General features: G+C 62.0%; 4 protein-coding genes across 8 annotated transcripts; all 4 read left to right on the forward strand.

Annotated features, from left to right (window-relative positions):
* The first annotated feature begins 814 nt into the window (after nt 1-814).
* TPGS1 (tubulin polyglutamylase complex subunit 1) lies at nt 815-7,072 on the forward strand. The gene is given in 6 exon segments (XM_037824103.1): nt 815-1,182; nt 6,400-6,442; nt 6,444-6,491; nt 6,493-6,874; nt 6,877-6,903; nt 6,906-7,072. Coding segments are annotated over 6 exon segments (897 nt in total). The 3' UTR covers nt 6,935-7,072.
* Nucleotides 2,139-4,557, forward strand: LOC119525394 (translation initiation factor IF-2-like). The gene is made up of 2 exons (XM_037824104.1): nt 2,139-3,067; nt 3,505-4,557. Exon 2 carries the CDS (start codon nt 3,548-3,550, stop codon nt 4,145-4,147), a length of 600 nt encoding a protein of 199 aa, XP_037680032.1. The 5' UTR covers nt 2,139-3,067; nt 3,505-3,547; the 3' UTR covers nt 4,148-4,557.
* A 3,822-nt stretch (nt 7,073-10,894) lies between the features above and the next one.
* CDC34 (cell division cycle 34, ubiqiutin conjugating enzyme) lies at nt 10,895-15,680 on the forward strand. Its single transcript, XM_037823790.1, is given in 8 exon segments — nt 10,895-10,940; nt 11,155-11,822; nt 11,824-11,937; nt 11,939-12,112; nt 13,573-13,659; nt 13,793-13,890; nt 14,171-14,305; nt 15,432-15,680. Coding segments are annotated over 8 exon segments (1,536 nt in total). The 3' UTR covers nt 15,646-15,680.
* Nucleotides 15,681-16,139: 459 nt separating this feature from the next.
* On the forward strand, nt 16,140-25,902 carry GZMM (granzyme M). Of its 5 annotated transcripts, XM_037824175.1 has the most exons (8): nt 19,340-19,497; nt 19,943-20,029; nt 20,808-20,927; nt 21,544-21,664; nt 24,044-24,200; nt 24,899-25,034; nt 25,172-25,435; nt 25,642-25,902. In XM_037824175.1, the coding sequence occupies exons 5-8, from the start codon at nt 24,106-24,108 to the stop codon at nt 25,882-25,884; spliced, it is 738 nt and encodes a 245-aa protein (XP_037680103.1). In that variant the 5' UTR covers nt 19,340-19,497; nt 19,943-20,029; nt 20,808-20,927; nt 21,544-21,664; nt 24,044-24,105; the 3' UTR covers nt 25,885-25,902. The 5 variants fall into 5 exon arrangements, with proteins under 5 accessions (XP_037680101.1, XP_037680103.1, XP_037680104.1 ...); XM_037824173.1 differs by lacking the exons at nt 19,943-20,029; nt 20,808-20,927; nt 21,544-21,664 and adding an exon at nt 16,140-19,009; XM_037824176.1 differs by lacking the exons at nt 19,340-19,497; nt 19,943-20,029; nt 21,544-21,664 and having other exon boundaries at nt 20,624-20,867.
* The last annotated feature ends 957 nt before the right edge of the window (nt 25,903-26,859 follow it).

The raw sequence follows: 26,859 nt of genomic DNA on the forward strand, positions 1-26,859 counted from the left end.
TCACCTTTGTATGAACGCTAAACTTAACCGCTTTCTTACCAGGGCGGAAGGAAGCAGCGGGACGCCTGAGCGTGGGAGAGCACAGATGCTGGGAAAAGCGTGGGAAAGGAGGCCAGTGGGTGGAGGGCGGGGGCTTCAGCCGGAGGGCACAGGAGCCAGGGAGGGTCGCAGCTGGGAGGACGCAAGGCAGACCGATCTCCACACTGGGGGCCCCCAGTCCACAGTGGTGGAGATTGGGTGGGGGGAGCAGATTGCAAAACCACAATTAAGCCAAGCTGGAGATGCCCTAGGCTTGGATGCTGGTGGGGTGGGGGACACGAAAAGGCACCTGATCCAGACTGGGGAGAGTAAGGAGGCTCCTCCGTGGAGATGAGCTATAAGTTCGGACGGAAATTGGGTAAGGCACTTAGGCTGGAGGATAAGCCCCAGAAAAAGGTCTGGGGGGAGCCGAGTTTAGACCCATTACCGCGCACGCGCGGCTGCGTCCCTCTGGTAACTAGGGAGGCTGGTTGCTAGGAGACCGCGCTAAGGGAGGCCTGTCTGCCCACTACTAAGATGGCAAACGGTCCGGCTTCAAGCCCGAAACCAAGCCCTCTGAGGTAGCCATTTTGAAGCCTGGTAAAATTCAGGTTCCAGACTAAGCTAGGAACGCCAATCATCACTTGCAAAGAAGAAACAGGCTGGAAAGTACCACGTAGGATCTACAGGGGAAGGTGGCCTGCCTCGCGACGCCCCACGTAGTTTCCCAGAGGACTCCGCACGGCCCGCGCCCTTAATCAAGATGGCCACCTCGACCCTCGGCGCACCGGGGAACATGGCGTCGCTTCCGGTCCCGCTGCCCTCAGCGAAGATGGCGGCAGTGGAGAAGCGGCGGCCGGCTGTGGCCCCGACGGCCGGTTTCTCAGACAGCGTCCGGCCGTCGGTGTCCCGGGCAGCGGCGGCGGCCGAGAGCGAGGAGGACTTCCTGCGGCAGGTCGGCGTGACGGAGATGCTGCGCGCGGCCCTGCTGAAGGTGCTGGAGGCGCGGCCCGAGGAGCCGATCGCCTTCTTGGCGCACTACTTCGAGAACATGGGCCTGAGCGCGCCGGCCAACGGCGGGGAGCCCCCGGGCCAGCTCCTGCTGCAGCAGCAGCGCCTGAGCCGCGCGCTATGGCACCTGCGCCTGGCTCACCACTCCCAGAGGTGCGGCGCGGGCCGGGCCGGCGGGTGGGCGGGCGGGGCCGAGTCGGACTCCAACTCCCAGCGCGTCTCCCGCGGATCCCCGCCCCCAGCGCGGGCGCGCGGGGCATGCTGGGGGTTGTAGTCCGCACCGCGTCCCTAGTCTGGGGAGACCCCCCGGGCAGCCCGGGCGGAGAGGGTCTTGGGATCTCCAGCGCGCCGCGTGCCAGGAGCCGGCAGTTCCGGTCCGCGTCGCAGTTTATGATGTCCTTTTGCTAGTGCTCGGGTTCCCTCTTGCAGCCCACTCACCCCCCTCGTGAGAATCATTGATCAGATCATTGACCGAGCCCGGTCCCTGCCGGCTGCCTCCCCGTCCCTTCAGCCAGCGCTGCGACGGAGGGGGCTGGGCTCCCGGCGGGCAGGAGGGTGTCCGGAAGGAGGCCAGCGTGTGTGTGAAGGGGCCGGGGCGGTTCTGAGCCCACGGAAGGGGCTTGAGGAATAAGTGCTGAATGAATGAATGACGGGTGCACCCCAGGGTGGACTGGGGAGCAGCTGTTGACTGTGGCTGAGGATGGGGGTGGCCAGGTGTCTCAGCCAGAAGCAGAGCCTGAGACAAGAATTTGTGTGGGGGTGATTTTGAGGAGGTGTTCCCCAGAGAACCCAGGAGTGCGGTGGGGGCGCAGGGCAGGGAGGGAGCTAAGGCCACCCCAGTGCCTCCAGCACCCCGAGGATGGCCCTCCCCGGAGAGTCCCAGGTGCAGGCCAGAAGAGGGAGCACGGAAGCTGGAGAGGGGCACGTGGAAGTATGAGGGGGAGCGTGGGTGGGGCAGGGGTCGGGAGGGGCTCTGCCTGGGCAGGGCACCCCCATGTCCGCTGCAGGGGTGAGGGTGGCAGGGTGTCCAGGGTGGGAGCCAGATGTGGGGTGGGGTGTCTGGGAGACCTGGGAAGAGGCATAGGTGGGTGGGAAGACGAGGGGGCCCAGTGTGGTCCGTGAGCTGTGCTCTGGGGGTGAGCGGATGGGTTTGTTGGGGCGGGGAGGTGCATGTGTGCAAGGACAGTCCCCAAGCCCAGCGGGAGGTCCTCAGTTTGGGGGAAATTGCCACTCTCCTGGAGACCAAGCTGGGGGCCGAGGAGATTGGGAGGACTTGTGGCAGGTAGCTGGACAAACGGCTGTTGCTGGGAGGGACTGGGAAGGCCTCAGGAAGGTGAGGTGATGGGGGCACTGACTCTGAGCAGCCCCAGGCCTGGAGAGCCCGCGGTGATGCATGAAAGGGTTAGAGAGGAGGAGAGAACCCATGGGTACAGCATCCTGGGCCACCGGGAGGAGGGCGTTCCCAGGAGGAAGGGTGGTCAGTGGCAGGGCCACTGCAGGTGGCTGCTCAGGTTGCACACTGCACAAACCGCTCACCCCAGTAGATGAGGCAGACGAGGATATTTATAATAGCTTTTCGCAGGGGTTCCTCCCCCTGAGCCAACAATGGTCCCGAGTCAATGGCCCAGCGGACAAGGCTGAGGAGTCTGTCGGCCTTAGGACCAAGGGGCTCTTAGTCCCTGCGGCTGTTGAGACAACTGACTGAAAACACCAGGAAAGTATTCTCTTGTGGTTCTGGGGGCCGAAGTCCAAAATCCCGGTGTGGGCACGGCCACGCTCCCTCCGGCAGCTCCAAGGAAGGGTCCCTCCGGCCTCTTCCGGTTCCCAGTGGCTCCACGTCTTCCCTGCTCGGCCTCACCCTCCCGTCGCTGCCCTTGTCTGCACGTGTCCTCGGTGTCTGTCTTCTTATCAGGACGCTTGTCACTGGATTGTCCAGGACACAGGGGTGTCCCTGTGCTGCCATCCCTCAGGCCCCCAGCCTCCCAGCCCCCCAGGCCTTTACCCTCCACTCTCAGCACTTCACCCCTCACCCCTGGAGGTAGGAACCGCGTTCGGCACCACCCAGAGCAGGAAGCCGAGGCCTGGGGACGCCCAGGGACTTGCCGGAGGGAGGCGGGGTGGCACTAACAGCAGAGCCGGGGGAGCTGTGGGCGGCCCAGGGCCTCCTAACACCGGTGTCAAGGCTCCTGGAACCCAGGGAGCACAGCCCCTGGGGAGCACGGCCGAGTCGGGCTGGGGCATTCCCTGGGGTGGGGCGTCCCGCACACTGTGGGGTGCTGAGCAGCCTCCCTGGGCTCCCCCCACTCGGTGCAGTAGCCCCCCCACTCAGGGCACCCAGACGTGTCCCCAGCATCACGAGTGTCCCCTGGGGACAGAGTCGGCCAGGCTGTGGACCCTGGTTCAGGGCCCAAAGTGGGCCTCCGTGTCTCTCTCCGGGGAAGTTCTGTACATGTATTCTCTTTGTTGTTAAACAAGTGCTCAGATACCCCACAGACTGCTCCTCGTGGAGGCTGACACGATGCAGTCCTGGCTGACTCCCAGACCCCATTTCACAGGTGGGGAAACCGAGGCCAGAGCCCTGCTCTGGAGCCGAGATCCCAGCCCAGGCCTGTCTGAGGCCAGAGCCGGCCCCGCGAGCCCTTCTGCCCTGTGCCCCATGACTCGGCAGATGACTCAGCAGCCGAGCGTGGGCGCGTCCTCGGGGCGGGGGCCGGGGTCACAGATAACCTGGGCGCTCCAGGGTGGGGAGGCCGAGGCAGGCGCGCTCCTCCGCACTTCTCGCCGGCCCCTCAGGGCTCTGCCCCTGCTGGGCTCTGCCCGGGAGGCCAGGACTGCAGTAAACAGCTCCCAGACACGTCGGGGCGAGGTGACACCCCGTGCCGCTAGGGGCCGCTGGAAGCCCTGGCGCGTCCAGTTCCTCTGTCCCTGCAGGAGCCCAGGGGGCAGCGGGAGGCCCGGCTCAGAGAGGGGCAGCGAGCCCGAGGCCCCGGGGCTGGGAGGCGGCCTTGGCCAGGCAGCCGCAGGGCCTGGTGGGTGTTGCGTGACAGTCGGGGAAACGAACCAGTGCCCGACGTACCTCCCGCGGCCGCCGCCTTTGTGGGGGCGCGAGTCTGCATGAGGGAACTGGCTGGGGCCCAGAAAGAGGTTTCAGGACGCAGTCGGGCCTGTCTCGGCCGCGTCCGTGTCCCTGAGGGCGAGCTGCGTTCGCCGCAGTAGCAAACAACCTGACACCCGTGGCTTCACCACCACCAAGCTGCTTCCGCCCCACACTCGACATCCAGCATGGTCGGCTCACGTGGCCTTTACTCGAGCTCACTGGTCATTGCAGGGTGAAGCACATGGGGAAGAGGAGCGGGACAGAGGGGAGCAGATGGGGGCGGTAGGCAAGCTCTGACTCCTAAGGTTTCCCTCGGAAGTGGACCACATGTCACTTGTGGTCACGTTCCACGGCTCCGCTGGCTGAGAGGGGCGGCAGGGCCCAGGGGAGGAGAAGCACTGGGGTGGACACCTTCAGAGTGCCCGGACCCTCCCAGCAGGGCCCTGCAGCGTCCCCCTGCGTGTAAGCCACGTGGGGCCCCCGCTCTGCTCTCCGCTGCGTCACTTGCTCAGGGAGTCCGGTGCTGGGCTGTGAGCACTCGAGCATCACCATGGAGGTGGCCTCCTGCCCAGAGCCCGCCCCGACGTCCCGGCCCCAGGAGCCGCCTCAGAGGCGAAGCTGCGGCACCAGGTCCCGAGTTCCCGGAGCACAGAAACCGCAGGGCGTGGTGAGTGCTTGCTGCAGCCTGGGGCTGATCTGTTACCCAGCAGCAGGGAGCTGGTACAAGCACTAACGACTGCTGCACTTCATCACCCGTGTCCCGAAACGCCCTTTTCCTCAGGAAACGGGTTAACGGTCCAACCTGCTGCGAAGGGTTAGGACGAGGAATCGTGGGTGGCGCAGGCAGGAATGACGGAGGGAGCGTTTCGGGGCTGCTTACATGGCCCTCACCCCTCCGTCAGCGCTGTACAGGGCTTGGCTCGCCCGCTGGGAAGCTCTCCACACAGCGCCAGCCAACGAGAAGAGCCCAGTCCCCGGGGAGAACAAGGAGTTTACAGCCAGACACGCGGGGACCTGAACCCCAGGCTACTGACCTGCCTCTGGGCCTGGGTTTCTTCCTGCAGCAGGGTTTGATTTCTGGGGCTCAGTGGGATGGAACGTCCATCTGTAAGCCCCTCACCGGGCAGCAGGTATGACTAGAGTGGCCGGCATTTACAGAGCACCCACTGTGCGCCAGCCTGCATTTATGGAGCACACGGTGCACCAGGCAGCATTTGCTGAGCACCCACTGTGCACCAGCCAGTATTCACAGGGCAACCCATTGTGTGCTGGCCGGCATTTAATGGCACACCCACTGTGCGCAGGCAAAGTGAGGTGGGAAGCTGCCACGTGACATGCCGTCGTAACTGCGCTGAGCTCTGCAGAGGGTGAAGGCAGCCCTGGGATCCTTGGTCCCGCTATTAGCCTCAGTTTCACTCACATGTCGTTGCTGTCGATCCCCCTGAGAAGAGCAGGCCCGGAGGGGTTAGGGCATCCCCCGGGCCACCCCATGCCCGCCTTCCTCTCAGACCAGTGGTGACCCAGCACCCCGCTTGCCTGCTGGGGTAAGGACTGTCGGGGTCCCGGGGGGGCCGAGGGGATGGCAACCCCTGCCTCCCCAGGCTCTGAAGCAAGTGACACGGTGTTGTGTCTGTTGAGCAGGGCCAGTCCTCAGACTCCCGAGTCAGAGCCCCCCATGCCAGGCCGGTTCAGGGGCCCCTCCCAGGGGTGGGCTCCCCGAGGGCATCTCACTCCCTGAAGGATGGGGGAGAGAGCAAGGGCCTGCCTGCCTCAGGGGGCGAGTGGAAGATGCGGGACCCCCTGCTGGGGCCTCCCTGAGGCCAGGGGGATGGTCCAGGTGGATGGGGGTCTCCCCTCTGCAGGGGACAGTTCCTGCCACATAAAGCTCAGCACGATGCCAGCCCCACGGGGGGGCCTCAGGCACCAATGGGGGCAGGGATGGGGGCCGTGTGGGGCGGCTGGGACCCGGGTAGGGGGAGCAGGTGCTGAGTGGGGGTGCTGGGCAGATGGGTGGGGCTGTGGGGGATGGGCCAGGCTGGGGCTGGGGGCAGGGCTCGGTGGGTGTTGACCTGGGGGCTGGGGAGTGTGGGAGGGGCTGAGATGTGGGGCGTGGGGTAGGGATGGACGATCTGTCTGGGGCTGGCGAGAGCCGGGAAGAAGGGGTTGGGTAGGTGTGAGTGGACTGCGAGTAGCCAGAGGGGGCTGGGGGACGGGGGTGCCGGGGCATGGGGCGTGCTGGGGGATGGCCACCCCTCACCGCTCGCCCCCCCCAGGACGGCCTTCAACAACAACGTGAGCGTGGCCTACGAGTGCCTGAGGCGCCAGCGGGCGCAAGAAGAAGCCGGGCCTGGACGGGCGCACGTACAAGCGCGCTGCTGAAGCGCGTCTGCAGGGATGGCGAGGCGCCCGAGGAGGCCGTGGCGCCGCTGCTGCGTAAGATCCAGTGCCGCGACCACGAGGCCGTGCCGCTCGACGTCTTCCGCGCCGGCATGCTCACCTGCTTCGTGCTGCTGGAGTTCGTGGGCCGCGCCGCCGCCCTCTTCCGGCTGCTGGAGGACCCGGCCCTGGCTGTGGCCGACCGGCGCGTGGGCCAGGCCGTGCTGGACACGCTGGAGGGCGCGCTGCGGGCCGGCGACAAGGGCGGCGCCTGCCTGCTTCCTGGAGGCGGCTCGCGCCTGGGGCCCGACGGCCTGGCCCGGGCCATGGACGGCGCCCTGGGGAGACGGCGGCCCGGCTCGCCCATGACCCGGGGGAGTTCCTGGAGAAGGCGGCCGCCCTCTCATCGCCAAGGTCAAGCCGGTGGGCTGAGCGCCCCTTGCGGCCCCGGGGCCCGGCTCGCCTGCTCCCAGGCAGAACGCGGATTCGGGAGCGGAAGTGGGGCGTCCTGCATGCAGGGGAGGGGCTCCCGGGAAGTGGACGCCCCCTCCCCAGACCCTGGCTGCTTCCCGCCAGGCCCCCGCTCGCCCCACGAGGGCCCCCACTGCTCGGCGGTAATAAAACCTGTTCCCGAGACCGACCTGGGGAGCGTGTGCTGCCTCCACTCCTAGGCCGCTGAGCCGGCCCCCACTGCACCCGGGGGCTGCTGCTCTCGCCTCCTGAAGTACAGGGCACCCCTGGCTTGGCTGTACGGGGGGCGGAGGGCAGAGGCCAGGCTGCTCAGGCCCTCCCTGGCCTCAGTTTCCCCAGCGTTTCAGCCATCAGGGGTGGCCAGCATAGCTCCCGAGCCCCTGCTGCGCCGTTTTTAAATCTCACCACAGGCCCCGTGAGCCAGGCTGATCCCTGCCCAGGAAACCGAGCTCGAGATGGGAAGGGCCCTCTGGAGAAACCAACAGTGTGTGCGTGCACATATAATAGAGATTCATTTTAAGGAACCAGCTCACACACTGCAGGGTGCTGGCAAGTCTAAATCCCAAGGGCTGGCCAACAGGCTGGAGACTCCACTAAGAGTGATATTGAGGTCTTGAGTCCGAAATCCTTCGGGGAGGCCCCCTGGCTCAGAAGCCATGCCCCATGCTGCCTCCGCCTGCCACCAAGGTCCCCCCAGAACCCAAGGAACCTCCATGAGGCGAGCTGGTGGGTGTCCACCAAGCACCCACTCGGCCCCACCTCCCCCAGAGGGATAGCTTCCTGGGCTGACAGTCATGTAAGAAGCAGAAGGCAAGTTCGGGACCAGAGTCCCAGCTACCAGGGGCTGCTGGCACGTGACTCCCGCTGTCTTTGCCTTCGTCTCCTCCTACATTAAACAGGGCTTGTGACAATCTCTGTTCTGATTGAGGGAGAACCTGTGGGAACAGAACTTTAAAACATTTTACAAGGTACATCATGGCAGGAACTACCTCTGTCCTCACTTCCCAGTGTTCAGCATGGGATAGGGTTAGTGAGTGACTGAGAAAATGAGTTAGTGAGTCAGTGAATGAGTGATTGAGCAAATGAGTAAGTGAATGAGTGAGTGATTAAGTGAATGAATGTGTTAGCAAATGAGTAACAAATGAGAGTGAGTATGAATGCATGCATAAATGAGTAAATGAATGAGAATGATGAATGAGCATGGGTGAGTGAATGAATGAAGGAGTGAATGAGGGAGTGAGTGAGTGAATGAGTGAGCAAATGAGTGTATGAGTGTGAATGAGTGAATGAATACGAGTGAGTATATGAGTATGAATAAGCTAGTGAGTGTATGAATGAGTGAATGAATGAGCGAGTAAGTGAATGAGTGAATGAATGAGTGTATGAGTGAGTGAATGAGTATGAGTGAATGAATGAATGCGTGGGTGTATGAACGAGTGAGTGAACGAATGAATAAATGAGTGAGGGAATAAATGAATGAGTGGGTGAGTGAATGAGTGAGTGAATGAATAAATGAGTGAGTTGAGTGAGTAAATGAAAATGAGTGAGTGAATTAGTATGAGTGTGTGAATGAATGAATATGAGTGAATGAATGAATGAATGAGGTGAGTGAATGAGTGTATGAACAAGTGAGTGAGCGAATGAATAAATGAGTGTGAGTGAGTGAATGAGGTGAGTGAGTGAGTGTATGAATAAGTGAGTGAATGAATGAGTGAACGAATGAATGAATGAGTGTATGAGTGAGTGAATGAATGAATGAGCGAGTGGATCGTGACACAGCATTTTCCTGAACTGGGGATGTTTCCAGCCCCCCTCGCGCTTCCTGAGCCGCCCCCCGTCCAGCGGCAGAGCGAGGTGGGGCCTCAGTGCCCTGGCGCTGAGCAGGGTGGCTGTGGCGCCCCTGCCTCTCCCCGAGGCGCCTGGGAGGCAGCCCCGCCCCATGAGGGGGCCCAGGCCAGGAGCAGGCGCCCCACCGGCCGGCGCCCACCAGGCTGGGTTCGGCAGCAGTGGGTGCCTGGAGTGTCGGTGCCTGGAGGACACGGGGGGTGGAGGGCAGCAGGGAACGGGACGTCAGGGAGAAGAAGGGTCCCTCTGGCCAGCACCGTGGCCCTGGGGGGTGGGCTCTGCTCCTGGTGATCGGACCCTGGGCTGGGGTGGGTCTGGTGGAAGTTGGTGGTAACCCCCAGGACCCTTCCCAGCTCTGGTGAGTCGGCTGCCCCCTCCACTGGGGGCCACGTCACAGAGGAGGCTCCAGGCCTCCTTCCAAGGGCAGACGCCGGCCACCGAGGGACTGACCCCTGCCCTGCCGGGTCCCCTGGGAACCCGTCTGTCGCCCTCCCGTTCTGACCCTCGCTGAACGCTGCTGCCCACCCTCTTTCCACCTGAAGCCGCACCGAGCCAAGCCGCGGCTTCAGCTGCCACATCTGCAGCCGGGACACGGAGCCGCCTCCTGGACACAGGAGCATCTCAAGGACACCCCAGACCCGTTGCGTCCGCCTTAGAGCATCCACTCAGCCCGCCCCATCCCGGGCCTCCGTGGAGGGCCCCTTGTCCCCTGAAGCACCGGGGCGGCGACCAGGCCTGGGCCCTTCCCTGCCGCCGCCCACAAGGCCAGCCCTTCCCTGCGTCCTGTCGTGGGCAGGCCACAGCCGCCCCCTCTGCCCTCTGCCTGTCTGCCTGGGCCGGGACAGAGCCGCAGACCGGGGCCCTTGAAACAGCAGAAATTTACTCGGCCATGGCTCTGGGGACCAGAAGCCTGAGGTCAAGGTGACAGTGGGACCCTTCCCAGCCTCTTCCAGCTCCCGGTGGTGGCTGGCGGTCCTCGGTGTCCCTGGCTTACGGCTGCAGCGCCCCAGTCCCCGTGTCCATCCTCTCAAGGCCTCCTCCTGTCTGTCTGTCCCCCTCCCCTCCTACAAGGACACCAACCACAGGGGATCAGGCCCAGCTTATCTTACTAGCTCCATCTGCAAAAACCCCATTTCCAAATAGGGTCCTATTCACTGGTGGGGGGGGTGAGGACTTCACCATGTCTTTTGGGGGGCTCCCACCCCACCAGTGTCCTTGCCTGAGTGACCACTGCCCCCACTGACCAATCTGGGCCTCCCAGTCTCCCGGCTGCAGTGATTGGTTCAGGGACAAGCATGTGACTCCCAGTCAGCCAAAGAGACACAGCCCTAGGACTTTCTCTGAGCACATGGGGCTGGGGGTAGGGGGCCTCGAGTTCTGGGACCACCTTGATATCTTTTCCCGACAGGGCTGCCTGCCTGTCCCCAGGGGGAAGGTGTTGGTGCTTGGGCAGCCGAGGGCATGGCAGTGGGCATGACAGTAGGCCGCAGTGTCACACCTGCACGGGGAGGCCTCAGGCCGAGCTGTCACCCCACGCCCTCCATGACCAAGTGACCAGGCAGACCCTGTGGTCATCTCGGGCGGGATGGGGACTCAGCCAGGTCAGAACTCAGCTGAGGTAGGTTCTCTCCCTGACGCACACAACAGCCAGTCCATGACACCCGGGTTCCAAAGAGAGAAAGTTTAATGCTACGGGTGAAGCGGGAGAGCAGGTGGCCTGTTGGTCTAAGGAGTTCAGGGTTTTTATGGATTGAAACAAGGGGGGATGGGGTTGTTACCATCACAAGGTGTGTACACACAGGGCTGGGACAGGCTAGAATGCCCATTATAGTAACTAGGAGCGAGGGTGAGGGAACTGTGAACAGGGTTGAGACTAACTGAGTTTTATGAATTTCAGGTATTAACTTCTGCCCATTCTGCAATTTAGAGTGGAAACACATATATAATGATTCTATAATCATAATCATAACCATTTGTTAATCCTTTATCTCTCAGTTACATCAGGGTTCAGCAGGGATCTGAGCTCAGCAAGGGTCAGGGCTCAGCGGGGTTCAGGGGTCAGCCCAGGATGGGGTCATGGCTAAGCAGGGTCAAGGTTCAGAGGCAGTCAGGGATCGGCCAGGTCAGGGATCAGCACGGGTCAAGGCTCAGCTGGAGACAAGATTCAGCTGTGGTCGGGGATCAGCAGGGATCACAGCTCAGTCTGGATCGGGTAGGGGTCAGTCTGAGGGTCGGTCGGGGGGGGCTCTGTCCCGGGTCAGCCGCTGAGTCAGTGCTGTGGGGAGGCTGCCTAGCGAGGAGGGCGCCCACTTCACCCCAAGCTCTTGTGATTCCAGCGCATCGACTGGGGTCGAGCCCCACCCCGCACCCCAGCCCCGAGCCCGCCCGGAGCGTTACTCGGCCCCGTTTGACCGGACACCGAGGGCCTTCCGTCCAGAGCCGTGTCTGCGGACCCCTGCCCCTTTCTACTCGGCCCGAGCGCCTCCTCTTTACAGTGGGGAAACCGAGGCCCCGGGGCGCGGGCAGAGGGCAGGGGCCCCGCCCCCCGCCGGGGACGTCACAAAAACGGCCCCCCAAGCCCCGGCGGGCCCGGCGGAGGCCGGCGCAGCCCAGCCCTGCCCGCCTCCCCGCGCACAGGCGTCCGGGGGTGCTCCTGCGAGCAGGGGGCGGCCGCGGCCTCCCAGGGCGGCGGAAGCGCCAAGGCGCCTGCGCGCTCGGCCCCCTTCCCTCCCGTCGGCCGCGCTCCGGGAGCGAGGCGGGGCCAGGGAGGGGACTCTGCTTCCCGGCGTGCCCCGCGGGCGGGCGCGCAGGCGCAGTCGGGGCCTGGCCGCGGCGCGCAGGGCGCAGCGCGGGGCGGCCGGGCCGAGGCGGGAGGGCCGCGCGGGCGGCAGCGGCGCCAGAGCGAGTGGAGCGCTCGGGGGCTCCGGGCGGCGGCGGCGGCGGCGGCGGCGCAGAGGAGCAAGGCGGCGGCGGCCCCGGCCCAGGCCCCCGCGGCTCACCCCCGGCCTGGCGCGCGGCCCGGCCCGTCTCACGATGCCCGCGGCGGCCCCGCGGCCCAGCGCGCCCCCCGGCCCCGGCTCGGGGCCCCTCCGCCTCCGCCGCCGCCGCCAGCCGCCATGTGCCCGGCCGCTGGTGCCCAGCTCGCAGAAGGCGCTGCTGCTCGAGCTCAAGGGGCTGCAGGAGGAGCCGGTCGAGGGCTTCCGGGTGACGCTGGTGGACGAGGGCGACCTGTACAACTGGGAGGTGGCCATCTTCGGGCCCCCCAACACCTACTACGAGGGCGGCTACTTCAAGGTGAGCGCGGCCGAGCGGGTCCCCGCCGCCTCGGGCGCCCCCGGGCCTCCTGCGTCGTCTGGGCGGGGGCTTCTGGCTCACCTCTCCCCGGGGGGCTCGGCCCTGGCGCCCCCTCCCCGGGACCGCGAGCCGGCCCGGCCTGGAAAGCGCCACCCAGGCCCGCAGCTCCTCCTGGCTTGACCTACCCGCGCTGCTGCCGGGCTCGGCCGGGGCTCCGGGGCTGCTCGCCCGCCCGCGGCTCCGTCTCGTTGGCCCTCGAGGTCAGGGCCAGGCGACTCCGTCTGCGGCTTGGGGGCTTCGCTTCTTTCCTGTTGTTGTTGGGACAGGGAGGCGGGGGCTGACCCTGGGCCGGCCGTTGTCAGTCCCGGATGACAGAGGATTTGGGCCCAAATCAGGGCAGTGTCCCACGGGCGGGGCAGGGTGTCGGGGCAGCCCGCAGGGAGTTGCGTGTGCGCCCGAGGTTGCGGGATCTGCTGGGCAGTTTCCGGGTTGGACGCGTGGAGGTTCCCAGCCACCCCTGGCTTCCCGCCGCTGGTTCTGCAGGGAGTGGGTTTGGGCCGAGAACTGCGCTGTCGTGGGGTTGCCAATGGTCCCCTGGCCTCTTTTCTTTGCTCCGGGAGCAGCTGGCCATGAGGAGCACGCCCCACACCCAGTGGGGTGGCCCCAGACTAGCCCTGCAGCCAGGCCAGACAGCCAGGGGGCTCCTGTCGCCCAGCACCTGGCTGGGTCTCCTCCACGGGACTGGCCTGCAGGGGGTGAGGGAGGGCGGGCTGCCACTCGCAGGCCCCCTCCTGGGGGATGCAGCCCCCTCTCAGGCCGCCAGCTTTGCCCATTCTCCTTTGCAAGCCGTGGGGGGCACCTGAAGGCCGTGCAGGAGAGGCCCAGTGTGTGGCTCCAGGGCATAGCACTGCCTTTGGCAGAACCCCAAGGCATCCCCAAAGGGAGCGTGTGAGGGGCCAGGCTGGACCGGGGCCTGAGCCCCAAGCCCCAGGCTCCAGGTTGCTCACTTGCCTCCCGGGGCCTCAGCCTGTCCCCCACAAACAGTAGCGCTCCAGAGTCCCCTCCTAGAGCCCAAAGCACGTGCCTCCAGGATGTGGGACCTGGGCCTCCTGCTCACCCGCAGAGGGACCCAACAGGTGCACTCGGAAGAAACGGTGCTGGGGTGGCCACCAGTGCCAGCCCTCGCGTTTGCCCACGGGCCCCCCCAGCCTGGGAGACCGAGTCCAGAGGGGCCCGTGGTGTGCTCCAGGCACAGTGCTCAGCGGCCGGAGACTGGAGCCCCTGCAGTGGCTTCAGCTGATGCTGACCAGGCCACACTCCCTGCGGTGCCTGGGCCTCCGCAGCACAGCTCAAGGTTGTGAACAGCTGGGCCAGGCCCCTGCAGGCACCCACCATGACACGGGCCTCCCGGAGCCTCCTTGCTGGCCCCTCAGCTTCTCAGCCTGCACCCTTCCCCGCAGGCACGCCTCAAGTTCCCCATCGACTACCCGTACTCACCGCCTGCGTTTCGGTTTCTGACTAAGATGTGGCACCCAAACATCTACGAGGTGAGCCTGGCCGACGCACCTCCTCTGGTGGCCTCAGCCCCCCGTCCATAAACAGGAGGCAGTGGGCAGCCCTGGTGGAGGAGCCTGGGGGTTTGTGAGCGGGCACGCTGACCCTCTGCTCGCCCTCCTGCAGACAGGGGACGTGTGCATCTCTATCCTGCACCCACCCGTCGACGACCCCCAGAGTGGGGAGCTGCCCTCAGAGCGGTGGAACCCCACGCAGAACGTCAGGTGAGGCCCCTCGTGCCCCCTGCTCAGCCCACTGTGCCGAGTCCCGGGCAGCACCTGTAGCGGGGTGCTCTCCGGGGCGTGCGGGGTCAGGGGCTGCTCAGGTGAGAGGAGGCCTCCGGGCCTGAGGTCTCAGCCGGGGAGTGGGGCAGCTGGCTGGGGTGCTGGGATGCTGGCTTCACAGGAGTCTTGGGGCTTTCCGCCAAGGGGCAGCCACCTCAGCCACAGGTACCCCGAGGCTCTGGGGGGGTCCCCAAGGCCGCTGCTGACTCTCCTCCCCCAGGACCATCTTGCTGAGCGTCATCTCCCTCCTCAACGAGCCCAACACCTTCTCTCCGGCCAACGTGGATGCATCTGTGATGTACAGGAAGTGGAAGGAAAGCAAAGGGAAGGATCGGGAGTACACAGACATCATCCGGTGAGCGGGCTGGCCCCGTGGGAGCAGCTTCCTGGTGGCTGGGGCGGCCAGGCCCATGTTCGCCTCCTTCTAGGCTGTTCTCTCTGTTTCCTTGTTGTGTTTCGGGCTGTCTTTGCCGCTCCAGGCCCCAGCGAGTAAACGCCCCCGGGCTTGGACCAAGCTCCCTCTGGGGCTCCAGCTGCTGGTTTTGCTGGTGCAGGTGCAGTGTACCTGGCTGCAGTGGCTTTTCGTGTGTCCCAAAGATAATATTGTATGTATTAAGAAAAGTTTTTTGTGCTAGGAGCGTTCGTTATGTTTATAGTTCTTGAACTGGAAAGATTTGCTGAAGAAAGGAAAACCATTGTAGCACGAGTGTGTTTAGGAAAGAGCGATTTGTAAAAAGCTGCTTTTTTCTCCTGGCTGTGAGAGCGTGTTGCTTATGTTTGTGAACACGTAGGCGAGGATTTGCGTGAAGGAGTCTCGTGAAGTAGGATCTCAGCACAGTCACTGGAGCCCAGGCCCGAGCTGGGCTTTGTGAGCTCACAGTCTGCGCCCCTGAAGCTGCTGACCCCTCCCTCTGGCTTGCTTTTGCTTCTGTGATTCGCCTCCTGTCTCTGCACCATTATCCGCTGTTAGTTTTCATCTGGGGTTCATGGCAAACTTAACTCTTCGTCATCCTTCTAGATGTTTTTTGTTCGTCACCTTTTTAATCAAAAACCTACATTAGGCTGCACCCTGCCATTGCCCTCCCAAGGGCTCACCCCATAAGACTGGGTGCGTGGCTCACGGGAGCTCACCTGATGGCCTTTTTTTTTTTTGAGTTGAGTTTATTGAGGCCTTGGTTACAACAGCCAGGGGCACGGCCGTTGCACGCCCAGAAGTGCTTGTGCTTTTTGTGGAGGTCCTGTGACCTGCCGTGTGCTCCGGACGCTCGCCCGTGTGTTACGCGGTGTGTCCGGCCTCTTCCCTTGTCACTCGGTGCTGATCATCTTCAGAGCCAAGCAGCTCTCCCACTCTGGTTTGACGACGGCCCCTTCCCACTTGTGTGGACACATCCCTGGGTGTGTCAGTGCACATGTGTGCGGTGGCCACACGTTGGGGTGTTCCGGGCACCCCCGGCCCCGCCCTCACTGCCCTGTCCCCACAGGAAGCAGGTCCTGGGGACCAAGGTGGACGCGGAGCGCGATGGTGTGAAGGTGCCCACCACACTGGCCGAGTACTGCGTGAAGACCAAGGCCCCGGCGCCGGACGAGGGCTCGGACCTGTTCTATGATGACTACTACGAGGACGGCGAGGCAGAGGGGGAGGCCGACAGCTGCTTCGGGGACGAGGATGACGACTCGGGCACCGAGGAGTCCTGACCCCCAGCAAAATAAACTTACAAATTTTACCTCACGCTGGGACTGGGAGCTTGTGGGTCTGGCGCCCAGCGCCTACAGACTACCTCACGGGAGGTTTGCTTGTTCTCCCCTCCTCGGTTGTCCGTTCCAGGCCTTTTTCCCTTTCTGTATTTGTTCTGGGTTTTTCTCCGTGGCAGAGAAGCAGGGCGGCCGACCTGCCCGGCGGCCCGGCTTCTGGGACCTGCTGCCCTGGGAGGAGCCGCCCGAGGGGCCGTGGGTCGGGTGAGGGCCGGGGGACGGCTTTTCCTAGAGCCTGAGCCGGCAGGTTAAGTTACAGACATCCCTTCTCTCTGCTTTGGTTTGTTTGGAATCTAAATAAAACCACTTTATGAGTAGAGCCTCTCCTTGGCCCCAGGACAGGGAGGAGCCAGAGGAGCGGGCAGCAGGCGTGGGTCCGGGCACCTGCTGTGGAGCCGGACCCCAGGCTGTGGGCCCTCAAGCCTGGAGGACCCTGCCCCGCTGCATCTGGGGGGCTGTGAGCTCCCCCGACAAGGACAGCTGGTTTCCTTTGCATTTTGTTATTTATTAATTTGTTGGGTAAAGAGGTCTGTGGGCATTTTCTGTGGCTCAGGGTGTGACACACATTCTGGGGCCCAGCTGCCCTGAGCCCAAGGACACCGACCATGTAGGTAGGCTGCATCCCCGGGCAGTTCCAGCTTTGCTGCCTGCAGAGTCACCTGGGAGGGCATCTGCCGTGGAGGACCCTGCATGGCTGCATGGCACCATCCCACTCTGAGGCGGCCCCTCGTTTCCGTGGCAAAGGTTGCAGCCTGGTTTCCTGCCGAGATTCAAATGCACCAGCCCTGGGAGCAGCCTTGTCCTGCAAAGCCAGAGGCCTGAGGCTGCCCATCTGTCGGCCTGGCACGGGGCACAGGCTGGGTTAGCAGGTCGCATCCTCCACGTGCAGTGGGTTGTACCCACCTCTGTCGGCCACGCCTGGCCTCAGTGCCGTGGACACCCCAGCCTGCAGAGCCCGGCGCGGTTTGCTCGCAGCAGTGGACGCCGTGCATGCATTTGGCCCACTGTTCTGTTTGCATCGCAGACAAGCTGCCTCCACTTGAGACTTGGAAGGGTTTGCCAGGGCCCTGGGTTTCCAGCTTAGAACCTGGAGGGCCAGCTGCTCCTTGGCCACGGCTGTCTGAGGGTTTGTGGGGAGCCAGGGCCTCCGTTTCCACATACCTGGTGTCTCCTGCTCCTGACAGCCAAACACGTTCCCAGAGCATCTGCAGAATGTCGATCTAGGGTGGGGGCAGCCCCATGCCAGGGCGGGGCAGGGGCTGTGAGCTGCGTTTCTAACCCACGGTGCCCTGCACAGCTGCGGACGCGGATCCCAGAGCCACCAGCTCTTCCTGCTGCTTCCGACCCTGGGCAGGCGGCGAGGGGGTGGGTGTCAGCCACAAGCTGCTCCCGGGCCGCCCCAGCATGTTTCCTGCAAGCCCAGGAAGTGTTGGGTGGGAGGAAGGGGCTTCCTGGAGCCCAGAAGCCTGGGGAGGATCAGTCACTCCTTCCTACCTAACAAACCACCCTGAAACTAGTGTGAAACCACCACCAACTTCTGCCCCCAGTCTGCACGTGGCTCCCCACGCCATGTAGCCTTCCCTGCAGTGTGGACTCGGGGCTGTGGGGCAGATGTCCCTCCTCCCGGCCAGGCCGCATGTTGAAGGCCCCCCTTTCGCCCCACAGGCTGCCCCACTGACTCGCAGAGGCCTTCCCTGGTACCCGGGTCTGCAAGCAGCTGAGACCTCAGCCCTGGAGCGCGGCCTCCCCTCTAGCCTCGGCGTCCTGAGCTGCCAAGCGGGGATAGCAGGGTTGCCCGTTGATGTCCAAAGGTCAGACAAACCTTTGTAACACGACGCCGCACGTCGGCATCACCTGTGACCGCTCCCCTCGTTCTCAGTTGCTCCTGGCGGCACCTCCTGGGGTGGCCTGAGGGTGATAGGCGAGTGGGTTCTCTAACGGGGCCGTTCTTACTAAACACATCCCTGGCCTCATGTACCCTCTGGGTGAAGGCGGAACAGGCCAGGGGGCCGGGGGCTGCCACCAGCACAGGGCGTGAGCCCACTTGCCCCTCGTTGGCCTCTGGTTTATTGCTCAGGAGAGGGAAGAGAACCCAAGTCGACACCCACGACCGCAGCAGGGGCTTGAGCTGGAGTTGGCTGCAGCACCTCCTTGTCCTGGTTCTGTCTCCCCCACCCACAGGTGCATAATTAGGACCCCCAGACACTCCAGGCACCACCCCGGACCTGTGGGAGCCCTCCTGGCAGGAGGGCCCTGAGGTGGGGGGCTCCTGGACTCTTGGGGGACCCTCAGAGGTGGGGGCAGGAGGTCGGGGTCTGAGAGAAGACACCGCTGCTGGCCTTGCACACAAGGGTCCCCAGGCCCAGGAGCCTCCAGGAGCCGGGAAAGGCCAGAAGCAGGGTCTCCCTGGAGCCCCAGGGGGGACCGGCCTCGTGAGGCCTATGTCAGACTCCCAATCCCCAGGACTGTCGGAGAACAGATGTGTGTGGTTTCAGGCCATCGCACAGCGGTCAGAGCACAGCCTGGGCTCGGCACCTGCCTCGTTCCCAGTGACCCCCTCACCAGCACCCGGGCCCACAGGCCCACCTCCCACCGGCTCCGAGCCCAGCAGAGTGTAGGGGCTCTTTTTTTGAAAGTTCCCACCGAAAGCCGGCATGGCTCAGCTGCCCTCCTTGGAACTGGCTGGAAGGGGAAGGGGAGGGCTAGTGGAGCCCCGGAGAGGGCCCACATGACAGGTCTCAGCTCGCCCGGCCCTGCCCTCCACGCAGCGGGGTCCTTGGCACCCCAGGTCTTGAGAAGCATCCTCGTCCACACCTGCCCCTCAGTGGACCCAGCCCAGGTCTGCACCAGCTGACAGACGGGGCAGCGGGGGCCTGTTCCCAGCACGGGGAGCACTCAGCAACAAAGAGGAGCCAGAACCATCCTCGGGGTGAAAGCCAGACGTGGACGGGGCGGCCCACTTGCAGCAGCTTTTCTAGAGCTCGGCTGCAGCCCAGAAGCGAGATGAGCGGTTCTCGGGGTGCACGGAGGCATGCGAGGGAGGCCTGGGGCCGCAAGGTCATCAGAGCTCGCCGCAGAGCATTTAAGGGCTGTGCTCATCACTGCACGTGAAAGGGCCAAAGGGCGGCAGCAGCCGGGCGTCCCCGCAGGTGGTGGGAAAGTGCAGCCATGAAGTTCCGATGCGACCACACGGAGGCACCTCGGAGACGTTCCACGTGGAAGGACAGGTACCCACCGTCCCACTGGCGTGCGGCGTCTGCAGCGAGCTCGTTCGAGGACCAGGAGCAGCTGCAGTGATGGGGGCCAGGTGGGGGCTGCCGCCGGGAGGTGCAGAGCTGCGGTTTGGGAGATAAGGTTTGGGAAGGGTAGCGGTGGGGGCTGCATAACTTGGTGAATAAAGGCCACTGAGTTATACACTTAAAATGGGAAGATGAGAGAAGTCAGCCGATGGCAGTAGGTGCCTCTTATGTGGATCCCGATCAACCTGTTTTTAAAAACACATGGCGGGGGGTGAACACTGACGGGAGATTGGGTGATAGAATTTCTGTTACACTTTTAGGTGTGAAAGTGGTAGTGTGGCTTTGTTTTGAGAGTCTGCCTTTTAGAATCACTTTCTGAAACGTTTGTGGTGAAGCAGAGGTGGCTGGCAGCGGGAGAAGTGAGGGCAGCTGCAGAGGGGACGAGGAAGACGGCAGGTGTGGGGGCCCCAGGCCTGCCCCGGTGCGGCTCTGGAGAGCAGGATGGACCCCCGCTGGCCCCTGCTGCTGCTGCTGGCCCTTCGTGAGCTCTCGGCAGGTGAGTGGGTGCTGGGAGGCGCACAGGGGGAAACTGAGGCAGTGGGGCATGAGATCGGGTGGCAGGACGGCCCCAGTGCTCACAAGAGAAGGCAGGGGCTCACCCTGAGCTGAACCATCCTCCAGCTCAGACGAGGGGGAAGGCAAAGAGCAAAATGCAGGCAGAGCGAGCCACAGTCGCAGGGTTCCTTTTTCCCAAAGGAAAACATAAGGATTTGCACGTGTTTTCTGAGACTCTTTCTGGAAGAAGGCTCAAGGAAAGGGGGGGCTGAGAGGCTGGGGCAAAGGGTTTGGAGACTTTTGAGTTCTGTGCCAGGCATGGGGATTAACACCAAGAATGTGCTGAGTTGGAGGAAGTTGGAGTGACCACTCAGGGGTGCCAGGCTCTTCCCGGGCAGAGTAGGCTGCAGGACGGGGGCTAAACCACGGGGCTGCCCACGGTGCAGGTGCAGGCCCTGCCGTCCGCTCGGAGCAGCAGCCGGACCCCGACAGGAGGAGAGTGTGGACTGTGGTTGTCGGGAAGGAAACCCGAGGTGGGGACCGGGCTGAGGGCGCTGCAGGGGACGCGAAGCTCTTCTGTTTCCGAACAGCCCGTCTTCCAGACGCGTGATGGTCCTCGTTTCCTCTGTCCGGTCTCCCCACCACCGTGTCTGTCTGTCTCTCTCTATTTTTGTCGGAACCATCTGGAGAGAGCTGCAGACAGGATGCCCTCATCCCGAATGCTCTCAGACGTGGGGGGTTCTCCACACCCCTTCGTGCAGTTTCCCCAGCGCGTTAGCTTGCGGCAGCCCCTCCCCTTTGGCCACCGCCCTCGAGGCCCCTGGCGGAGGCTCAGGCCGAGGTCCCTCAGGAGCCCCAGAGCCATGTCCTGTTCCGGGCCCCGCGGTGAAGGTGACGGGCACTACGCCTCCCCCCCCGGCCTGTGAGGTCCCTGAGTGTCCTGAGGGGGCGGCCGGGTCAGCGGGACGTGAGGAGGTGCAGGCCGCCGAGCTGTCCCCACGAGGCCAGGCCCAGGTTCCAGGAATGCATCTCTGCAGGTGTGATTCTGGTGTCCATGTAAAGACAGGGAGGGGAGACACAGACAGACAGATGGCCACATGGCAGGGGCAGCGTTGGACTAAGGCCACCCCACAACCCCACACAACCCCACAGACTCCCCAGAAGCGTGGCCCTGCCCACACCTTAATTTCAATCTCGTAGCCTCCAGGACACAACAAGAAACTTCTGTGGCTTTAAGCCACCTGCCTGGGGTACTTCCTTACAGCAGGCCCAGGAAGCCAAGTCGCAGGCCTGCCTTGTTTCCCCCACCAGGAGGCAGGGGCCACGGTAACACCCCACGCAGCAGAGCGGAAAACCGGCTCAGCCAGGAAGGTCAGGCCTGCAAGCCAAGCCTCATGGCAGCCTCCAAAACCATGTGCTTGGCCAAGACAGGTGCCCAGGAGGGTGAGGTGGGGGGAGGAGACGGTGGGGGGGCTCCCAGGATTATGGTTGGACTCAGCAAGAGAGACTCTTTGAGGAACTAGGGACCCAAGGAGTGGGCAAGTGTCAGGATTCAGCCACCCACCCACCCATCCATCCATCTACCCATCCACCTACCCATCCTTCTATTCATGCACCCATCCCTCCATCCACCCATCCATCAACCCACCCATCCATCCATCTACCCATCTATGCATCCACCCATCCCTCCATCCACCCACCCACCCATCCATCCATCCACTCACCCACCCATCCATCCACAAATCCTTCCTTCTTTCCTTCCTTCCTTCCTTCCTTCTTTCCACAAATCCTCCCACCCACCCATCCCTTCATCATCCATCACTGTGCTGAGCACAGACCGTCTAGGTTTGTTGTGAATGAGACAGGCACGAGATCTGCCCTAAAGTAGCTCACAGCCTTAGGGGGAAAGATGGGAAAGGAGCAAGTCTGTGTGCGAGAGGATGTCAGGAAGGGGTGAGCGCTAGCGAGAGAGAAACGCGGTGAGGAACGGTGGGTTCTGTTAGCGGGGACACTGGTTGGCCTCTCTGAAGACGAGATATTTCAGCAGACACCAAGTAAAGTGAGGAGGCCAGACTCAGAGAGGTTGGGACAGGCACTCGGGAGACGCGTGCAAAGACCCCGCGCCAGGGAGGAGCCCGAGTCCCTGCGTTCAGCTCTTTGGGAAGCCGGTACCTCCTGGGAGCGGGATTGCCGGGTGACGTGGGGACCCCATGTTAACTCCCTGAGTCTCCCACCGCGGCTGCACCGTCTCCCGTTCCCAGTGACGGCTCACAAGGCGATTTCTCTGCACCTTTGCCAGCACTTGCTATTTTCAGTTTTCAAAATAATAGCCTTCCTGGTGGGTGTGAAGCGTCTCTCACTGCGGCTTTAGTTTACATTTCCTTAATGACTAATGATATTGAGCATATGTTCATGTATTTACTGACCATTTAAATATTATCTTTGGAGAAATGAGTACACAAATCCTTTTCCCATTTTTAAATTGGGTTATTTGTCTTTTTGTGGTTGAATTGTAGAGTTCTTTATATATTCTGGATATTAAGCACTGGTTAAATTTAATAGTTTCCAAATGTTTTCGCCCATTCTGTAGGTTGTCTTTTCACTTTCTTGATAATATTCTTTGAGACATAAAAAGTTTTAATTTTGATGAAGTACATTTTATCTTTCTTGTTTTGTTGTTTGTGCTTTTAGTGTAAAATCCAAAAATCCACTGCTTACTACCGGGTCCTGAAGCTATTTCGCTGTTTCCTTGTAAGAGTTTTACGGTATTAGCTCTTATATTTAGGTCACTGATCCATTTTGAGTTGTCCTGTGTGCAGCGAGGGCAGGGTCCACGCTCACTCTCCCACGCGTGGATTCCCACCTGTCCCAGCCCCTTCTCTCCCCGTTGAGTGGCCGCGGCCGTGGTGGGCGGGTTCCCCTCCGGGCTCCCCTCTGGGCTCTCAGTCTGTCCCGGGGGTCTCTCTGTCCCTAACCAGGACCGCACCGATTTACTGTGGCTGTGGAGGAAGTTCTGAAATAGGAAGTGTGAGGCCTCCAACTTTGTTATTTTTCAAGATAGTGTTGGCTCTTCGGGGCCCCTTCCAATTCCATATGACTTTTGAGGATCAGCTTTTCCATTTCTGCCAAAAAAAAAGGCTGCTGGAATTTCAACAGAGATTGCATTGTTTTTGTAGATCGCTTTAGGCTGTACTGGCATCTTAATTTAACAATATTAAGGCCTCCAGTCGATGACCACAGGATGTCTTTCCATTATTTAGGTCTTTAATTTCTTTCAGCCAAGTTTTGTAGTTTTTGGTGTACAAGTCTTTGACCTCCTTGGTTAAATTTATTCTGAGGTATTTCATTCTTTTAGATGCTATTGTAAATGGAGTTGTTCTCTTGATTCCCTCTTCCGATTATTAAACACTCATATACAGAAGCACTGCTAGTTTTCTGCATGTCAACCTCGTACCCTCCCTCTTTGCTGAATTAATTTATTGGCTCTAGGAGCCTTGTGGTTGTTTCTTTAGGACTTGCTCTATATGGGCTCACGTCATCTGTGAGCGGGGGACATTTTACTTCTTCTTTTCTGATCTAGATGCCTTTTCTTTTTCTTGCCTAATCGCTCTGGCTAGACCTGCTAGCACGTTGTTGAATATTGGTAGTGACAGCGGGCGTCCTTGTCTTGTTCCCAATCTTGGAGGAAAATCTTTTGGTCTTTCACGATTGAATGTTAAATGGATTTTTCATGTATGCCCTTTGTCATGTTGAGAAAGTTCCCTTCTCTTCCTAGTTTTCTGAGTATTTTTTATCAAGAAGTGGTGCTTGGTTTTGTCAAATGCCTTTTCTGTATCAATTGAGATGATCATGTGGTTTTTAAACCTTGTTCTTTTAATGTGATGTATTACATTAATTGATTTTATGTCGAGCCCTGCCCCCCCCCCCCCATATCTGGGATAACTCCCACTCGATTTTGGTGTTACTTCTTGGAATGTTTGGAAAATTCAGCAGTGAAACTTTCTCCTCCTGGACTCTTCTTTGTTGGGAAATTTTGATGACTGACTCAATCTCTTTACTTGTTATAGGTCTGTTGAGATTTTCTGTTTTCTTGTGTCAGAAGAGGTAATTTGTTTGTTTTAAGGAATTTGCCCATTTCATCTTGGTTTTCTCATTGTTGGCTTATACTTGTTCATAGTATAATCACTCCTTTTAAAGTAGTGACTGGGTATAAAAATTTTTAAACAGCTTTATTCAGATACAACTCATAGGCCATACACTTAATCCTCTTAGTTAAGTGGTTTTTTAATACAGTTCAGTGGTTTTTAGTATCTTCACAGACCTGTGCCACCATCATCACTGTCCCCCTCCTGCAGTGTGTGAGGCCACTGTCTCCCCTGAGTTACGTTTCAAACCAGCTCTGGCGGGAATGGGGAACAGGGGAGGGACCGTGGATGACGCCCCGTTTCCACCTGGGGGGACTTCATCAGGGTGGCTGAGCTGTGCCGGGGGTGGGGGGCGTGGCCGGGGAGGGCGCCCGCCCCACCTGGCTCTCTGCCCCCCCGTAGGCCACTCGTCGGAGGCCGAGATCATCGGGGGCCGCGAGGCTGCCCCCCACTCCCGCCCGTACATGGCCTCGCTGCAGAGAGCACAGGCCCACCTGTGCGGCGGAGTCCTGGTGCACCCCCAGTGGGTGCTGACGGCTGCCCACTGCCTGACCCAGCCGTGAGTGAGCCTGGCCTCCCCCAGCCCCTGCCCCAGGCGTCCCAGATGGGGCCCAGGGTCCCCCACGCGCACCTGGGGTGGGCCTCTTCCCTCCCAGAGACGTTTCAGGAGCCTCTCCGGGGGCTCCTGGGGAAGCGAGGCTGCTGGACACCAGGAACGTGTCTGCCGCCTGGCGGCCATGCAGCTAAAGCTGACAGAGCAGACAAGGGGCTGAGCTGCTGAGTGACCCGCCTGGAGCTGCCCACCTCTCACCTCGCCAGTGATGAGACCCCAGACCCAGCGAGGTGCAGGGTGGGCTTCAGGCACAGCTCGACCCAGGCGTTCGCAGGAGCTGCTCGGGAGCCTGTGTCTGGGCTCTCGTCCCTCGTCCCTCATGGTGGCCACACTTCCAGGAAGGCTTCCCCGGGGCTGGCGAGGACGGCCCCGCAAGGCCTGTGGAAAGAGAGCTTGTTTCTCTACAGATTGGGCAAAGTTGGGCCTAGGGGGCCGGATCTCTGAAGAAATCACTGTGATTTGGGGAGAGGGAGGAGCTGAGAGGGCTCCCAGGGGAGGGGGGTTGAGAATGACAGGAGGAGGGACTGAGGGGGGTATTGGTAAGGAGGATGGGCAGCGACCCCTCCAAACGCAGGAGACCCGAGACCGTGGGCGGGAGGGAGCTCCCAGGCTGCGGGCGCGGCCCCGACTCCTTTCGCCCCCAGGACGGAGCAGCTGCGGCTGGTGCTGGGGCTCCACGTCCTGGGCGGCCCCAGCGTCCCCTTCCACATCGCCAAGGCCGTCAGCCACCCCGACTACCGCGGGGCCCCCAAGCTGCACAACGACCTGGCGCTGCTCAAGGTGCTGGGGGGGGGGGGGGGAGATGGGGCAACCCCGCCCCTTCCGCCGCCGCCCCCACCCCGCCCCTCCCCCCTCCGCCCGCCGCCCCTCTGCCCCTCCGTCCCCACCCCCCACCCCTCACTCCCTTGCCCCCGCAGCTGCGCGGGAGGACGCGGCCCAGCAGGACCGTCCGGCCCCTGGCCCTGCCCCGCGCGCGCCGGGTGGTGGCGGCGGGGACGCGGTGCAGCGTGGCCGGCTGGGGGCAGACGCGGGCGAACGGGCCGCCGGCGAGGGCCCTGCAGGAGCTGGACGTGCGCGTGCTGGACGTCCGGATGTGCAACAACAGCCGCTTCTGGCACGGGGGCGTCACCGGGCGCATGGTGTGCCTGGCGGCCGAGGCCGGACACCGCGCGCCCTGCAAGGTGAGCCCAGACACAGAGAGCTCACCCCGCTGCTCAAAGTCACACAGCCCCGGAGGGACGGAGCTGGGAGTCCAACTCCACGGCGGGTGCCGGGCCCTGGGGCGGGGAAAGGAGCGAGGAGGAGGGAGGGAGGGAGGCAGGGAGGACTGCCGGGGCGGCCCCTCTCCCGCGGGCCCCAGCGCCCAGCTGCGCCGCCACCCCCGCAGGGCGACTCGGGGGGACCCCTGGTGTGCGGCGAGGGCCTGCTGGCCGGAATCCTGTCCTTCGGCCCCAACGCCTGCACCGACGTCTTCAAGCCAACTGTGGCCACAGCCGTGGGCCCCTACGTGTCCTGGATCAAGAAGACCGTCCACCACTGGTGGTCCCGGGGGCCCCCGATGCCCCCCGCCTGGTCACCCAGGGTGGTGGGGAGGGGTGAGGGGGCGCGAGGGGACGGAAAATTGCAATAAAGGAGCTGTCCCAGCCTGCCTGGACTCCGACCCTTCTGTCCGGCAAGCCTCAGTTTCCCCATACGTAAGATGAGGGTGGAGATCTGCACCCTCCCCGGGGGCCCCTGGGTGGCCGGGGTCGGAGCCCCTGGGGGGTTAGCGAGTGCCCGGGAGGCGCTGTGCCCTGGGGAATCGGTCGGCAGGAACGTTCCGGAATCCTTGTGTTGGGTACCATCTCTGTCAGGATTAACTCCCACACACACGTCCACCTGTTCAGAGGACCACCATCCTCAGAGCATTCTCCTCACCCCGAAAGGAGCCCAGCTTCCAGCAGTCGCCCCGTCCACCCCCAGCCCAGGCCACCACGGATCTCTGTCATCTCCTGGATGTTTTGTGCTGTGGGGTCTGCACCGCGCATCCCTTCGTCGCCTGCCCCTCGCCCGACAATGCCCGCAGCCCCTGTGCCCACACCCGTCCTCAGACCGCGCTCCGCGTCGCTGGGCCGCATGTGGGCGGCAGGGGGGGAAACACATGTGGCAAATGGCTTTAGCGTTCCTTATGTTGTTGAATTCAGTTTTATTGCAGTATATTCACACACCCTGCAGTCATCCGCCGTGCACAATCGGCTGCTCACAGCGCCGTCATATAGTTGTGCTTCCTCACCACAAGCAATTTTTGAATATTTCATTATTCCAAAAACAATTAAAATAAGAATAAAAATGAAAGTAAAAAAGAACACCTAAAACATCCCATCCCCCCACCCTATTTTTCATTTCATTTTTGTCCCTATTTTTCTATTCCTCCATCCATACACTGGATAAAGGGAGTGTGAGCCACAAGTTTTCACAATCACAGGTCACACTGTGTAAACTACATAGTTACGCAAGTAGCTCAAGAGTCAAGGCTACTGGGTTGCAGTTCAACAGTTTCAGGTACTTCCTTGTAGTTATTCCAATACACTAAAAACTAAAGAGGAATATCCATATAGCACCTAAG

This window comes from Choloepus didactylus (assembly GCF_015220235.1).
Source record: "Choloepus didactylus isolate mChoDid1 chromosome 25 unlocalized genomic scaffold, mChoDid1.pri SUPER_25_unloc1, whole genome shotgun sequence".
NCBI classification, from domain to species: Eukaryota; Metazoa; Chordata; class Mammalia; order Pilosa; family Megalonychidae; genus Choloepus; species Choloepus didactylus.

Bases quoted from the DNA above. Each gene is read 5' to 3' on its own strand.
- LOC119525394 (XM_037824104.1), top strand. From the start codon at position 3,548: ATGCAGTCCTGGCTGACTCCCAGACCCCATTTCACAGGTGGGGAAACC.
- GZMM (XM_037824172.1), top strand. From the start codon at position 23,905: ATGGGGAACAGGGGAGGGACCGTGGATGACGCCCCGTTTCCACCTGGG. The intron at 24,201-24,898 runs GTGAGTGAGCCT...TTTCGCCCCCAG, and splicing joins GCCCACTGCCTGACCCAGCC to GACGGAGCAGCTGCGGCTGG. The intron at 25,436-25,641 runs GTGAGCCCAGAC...CCACCCCCGCAG, and splicing joins GACACCGCGCGCCCTGCAAG to GGCGACTCGGGGGGACCCCT.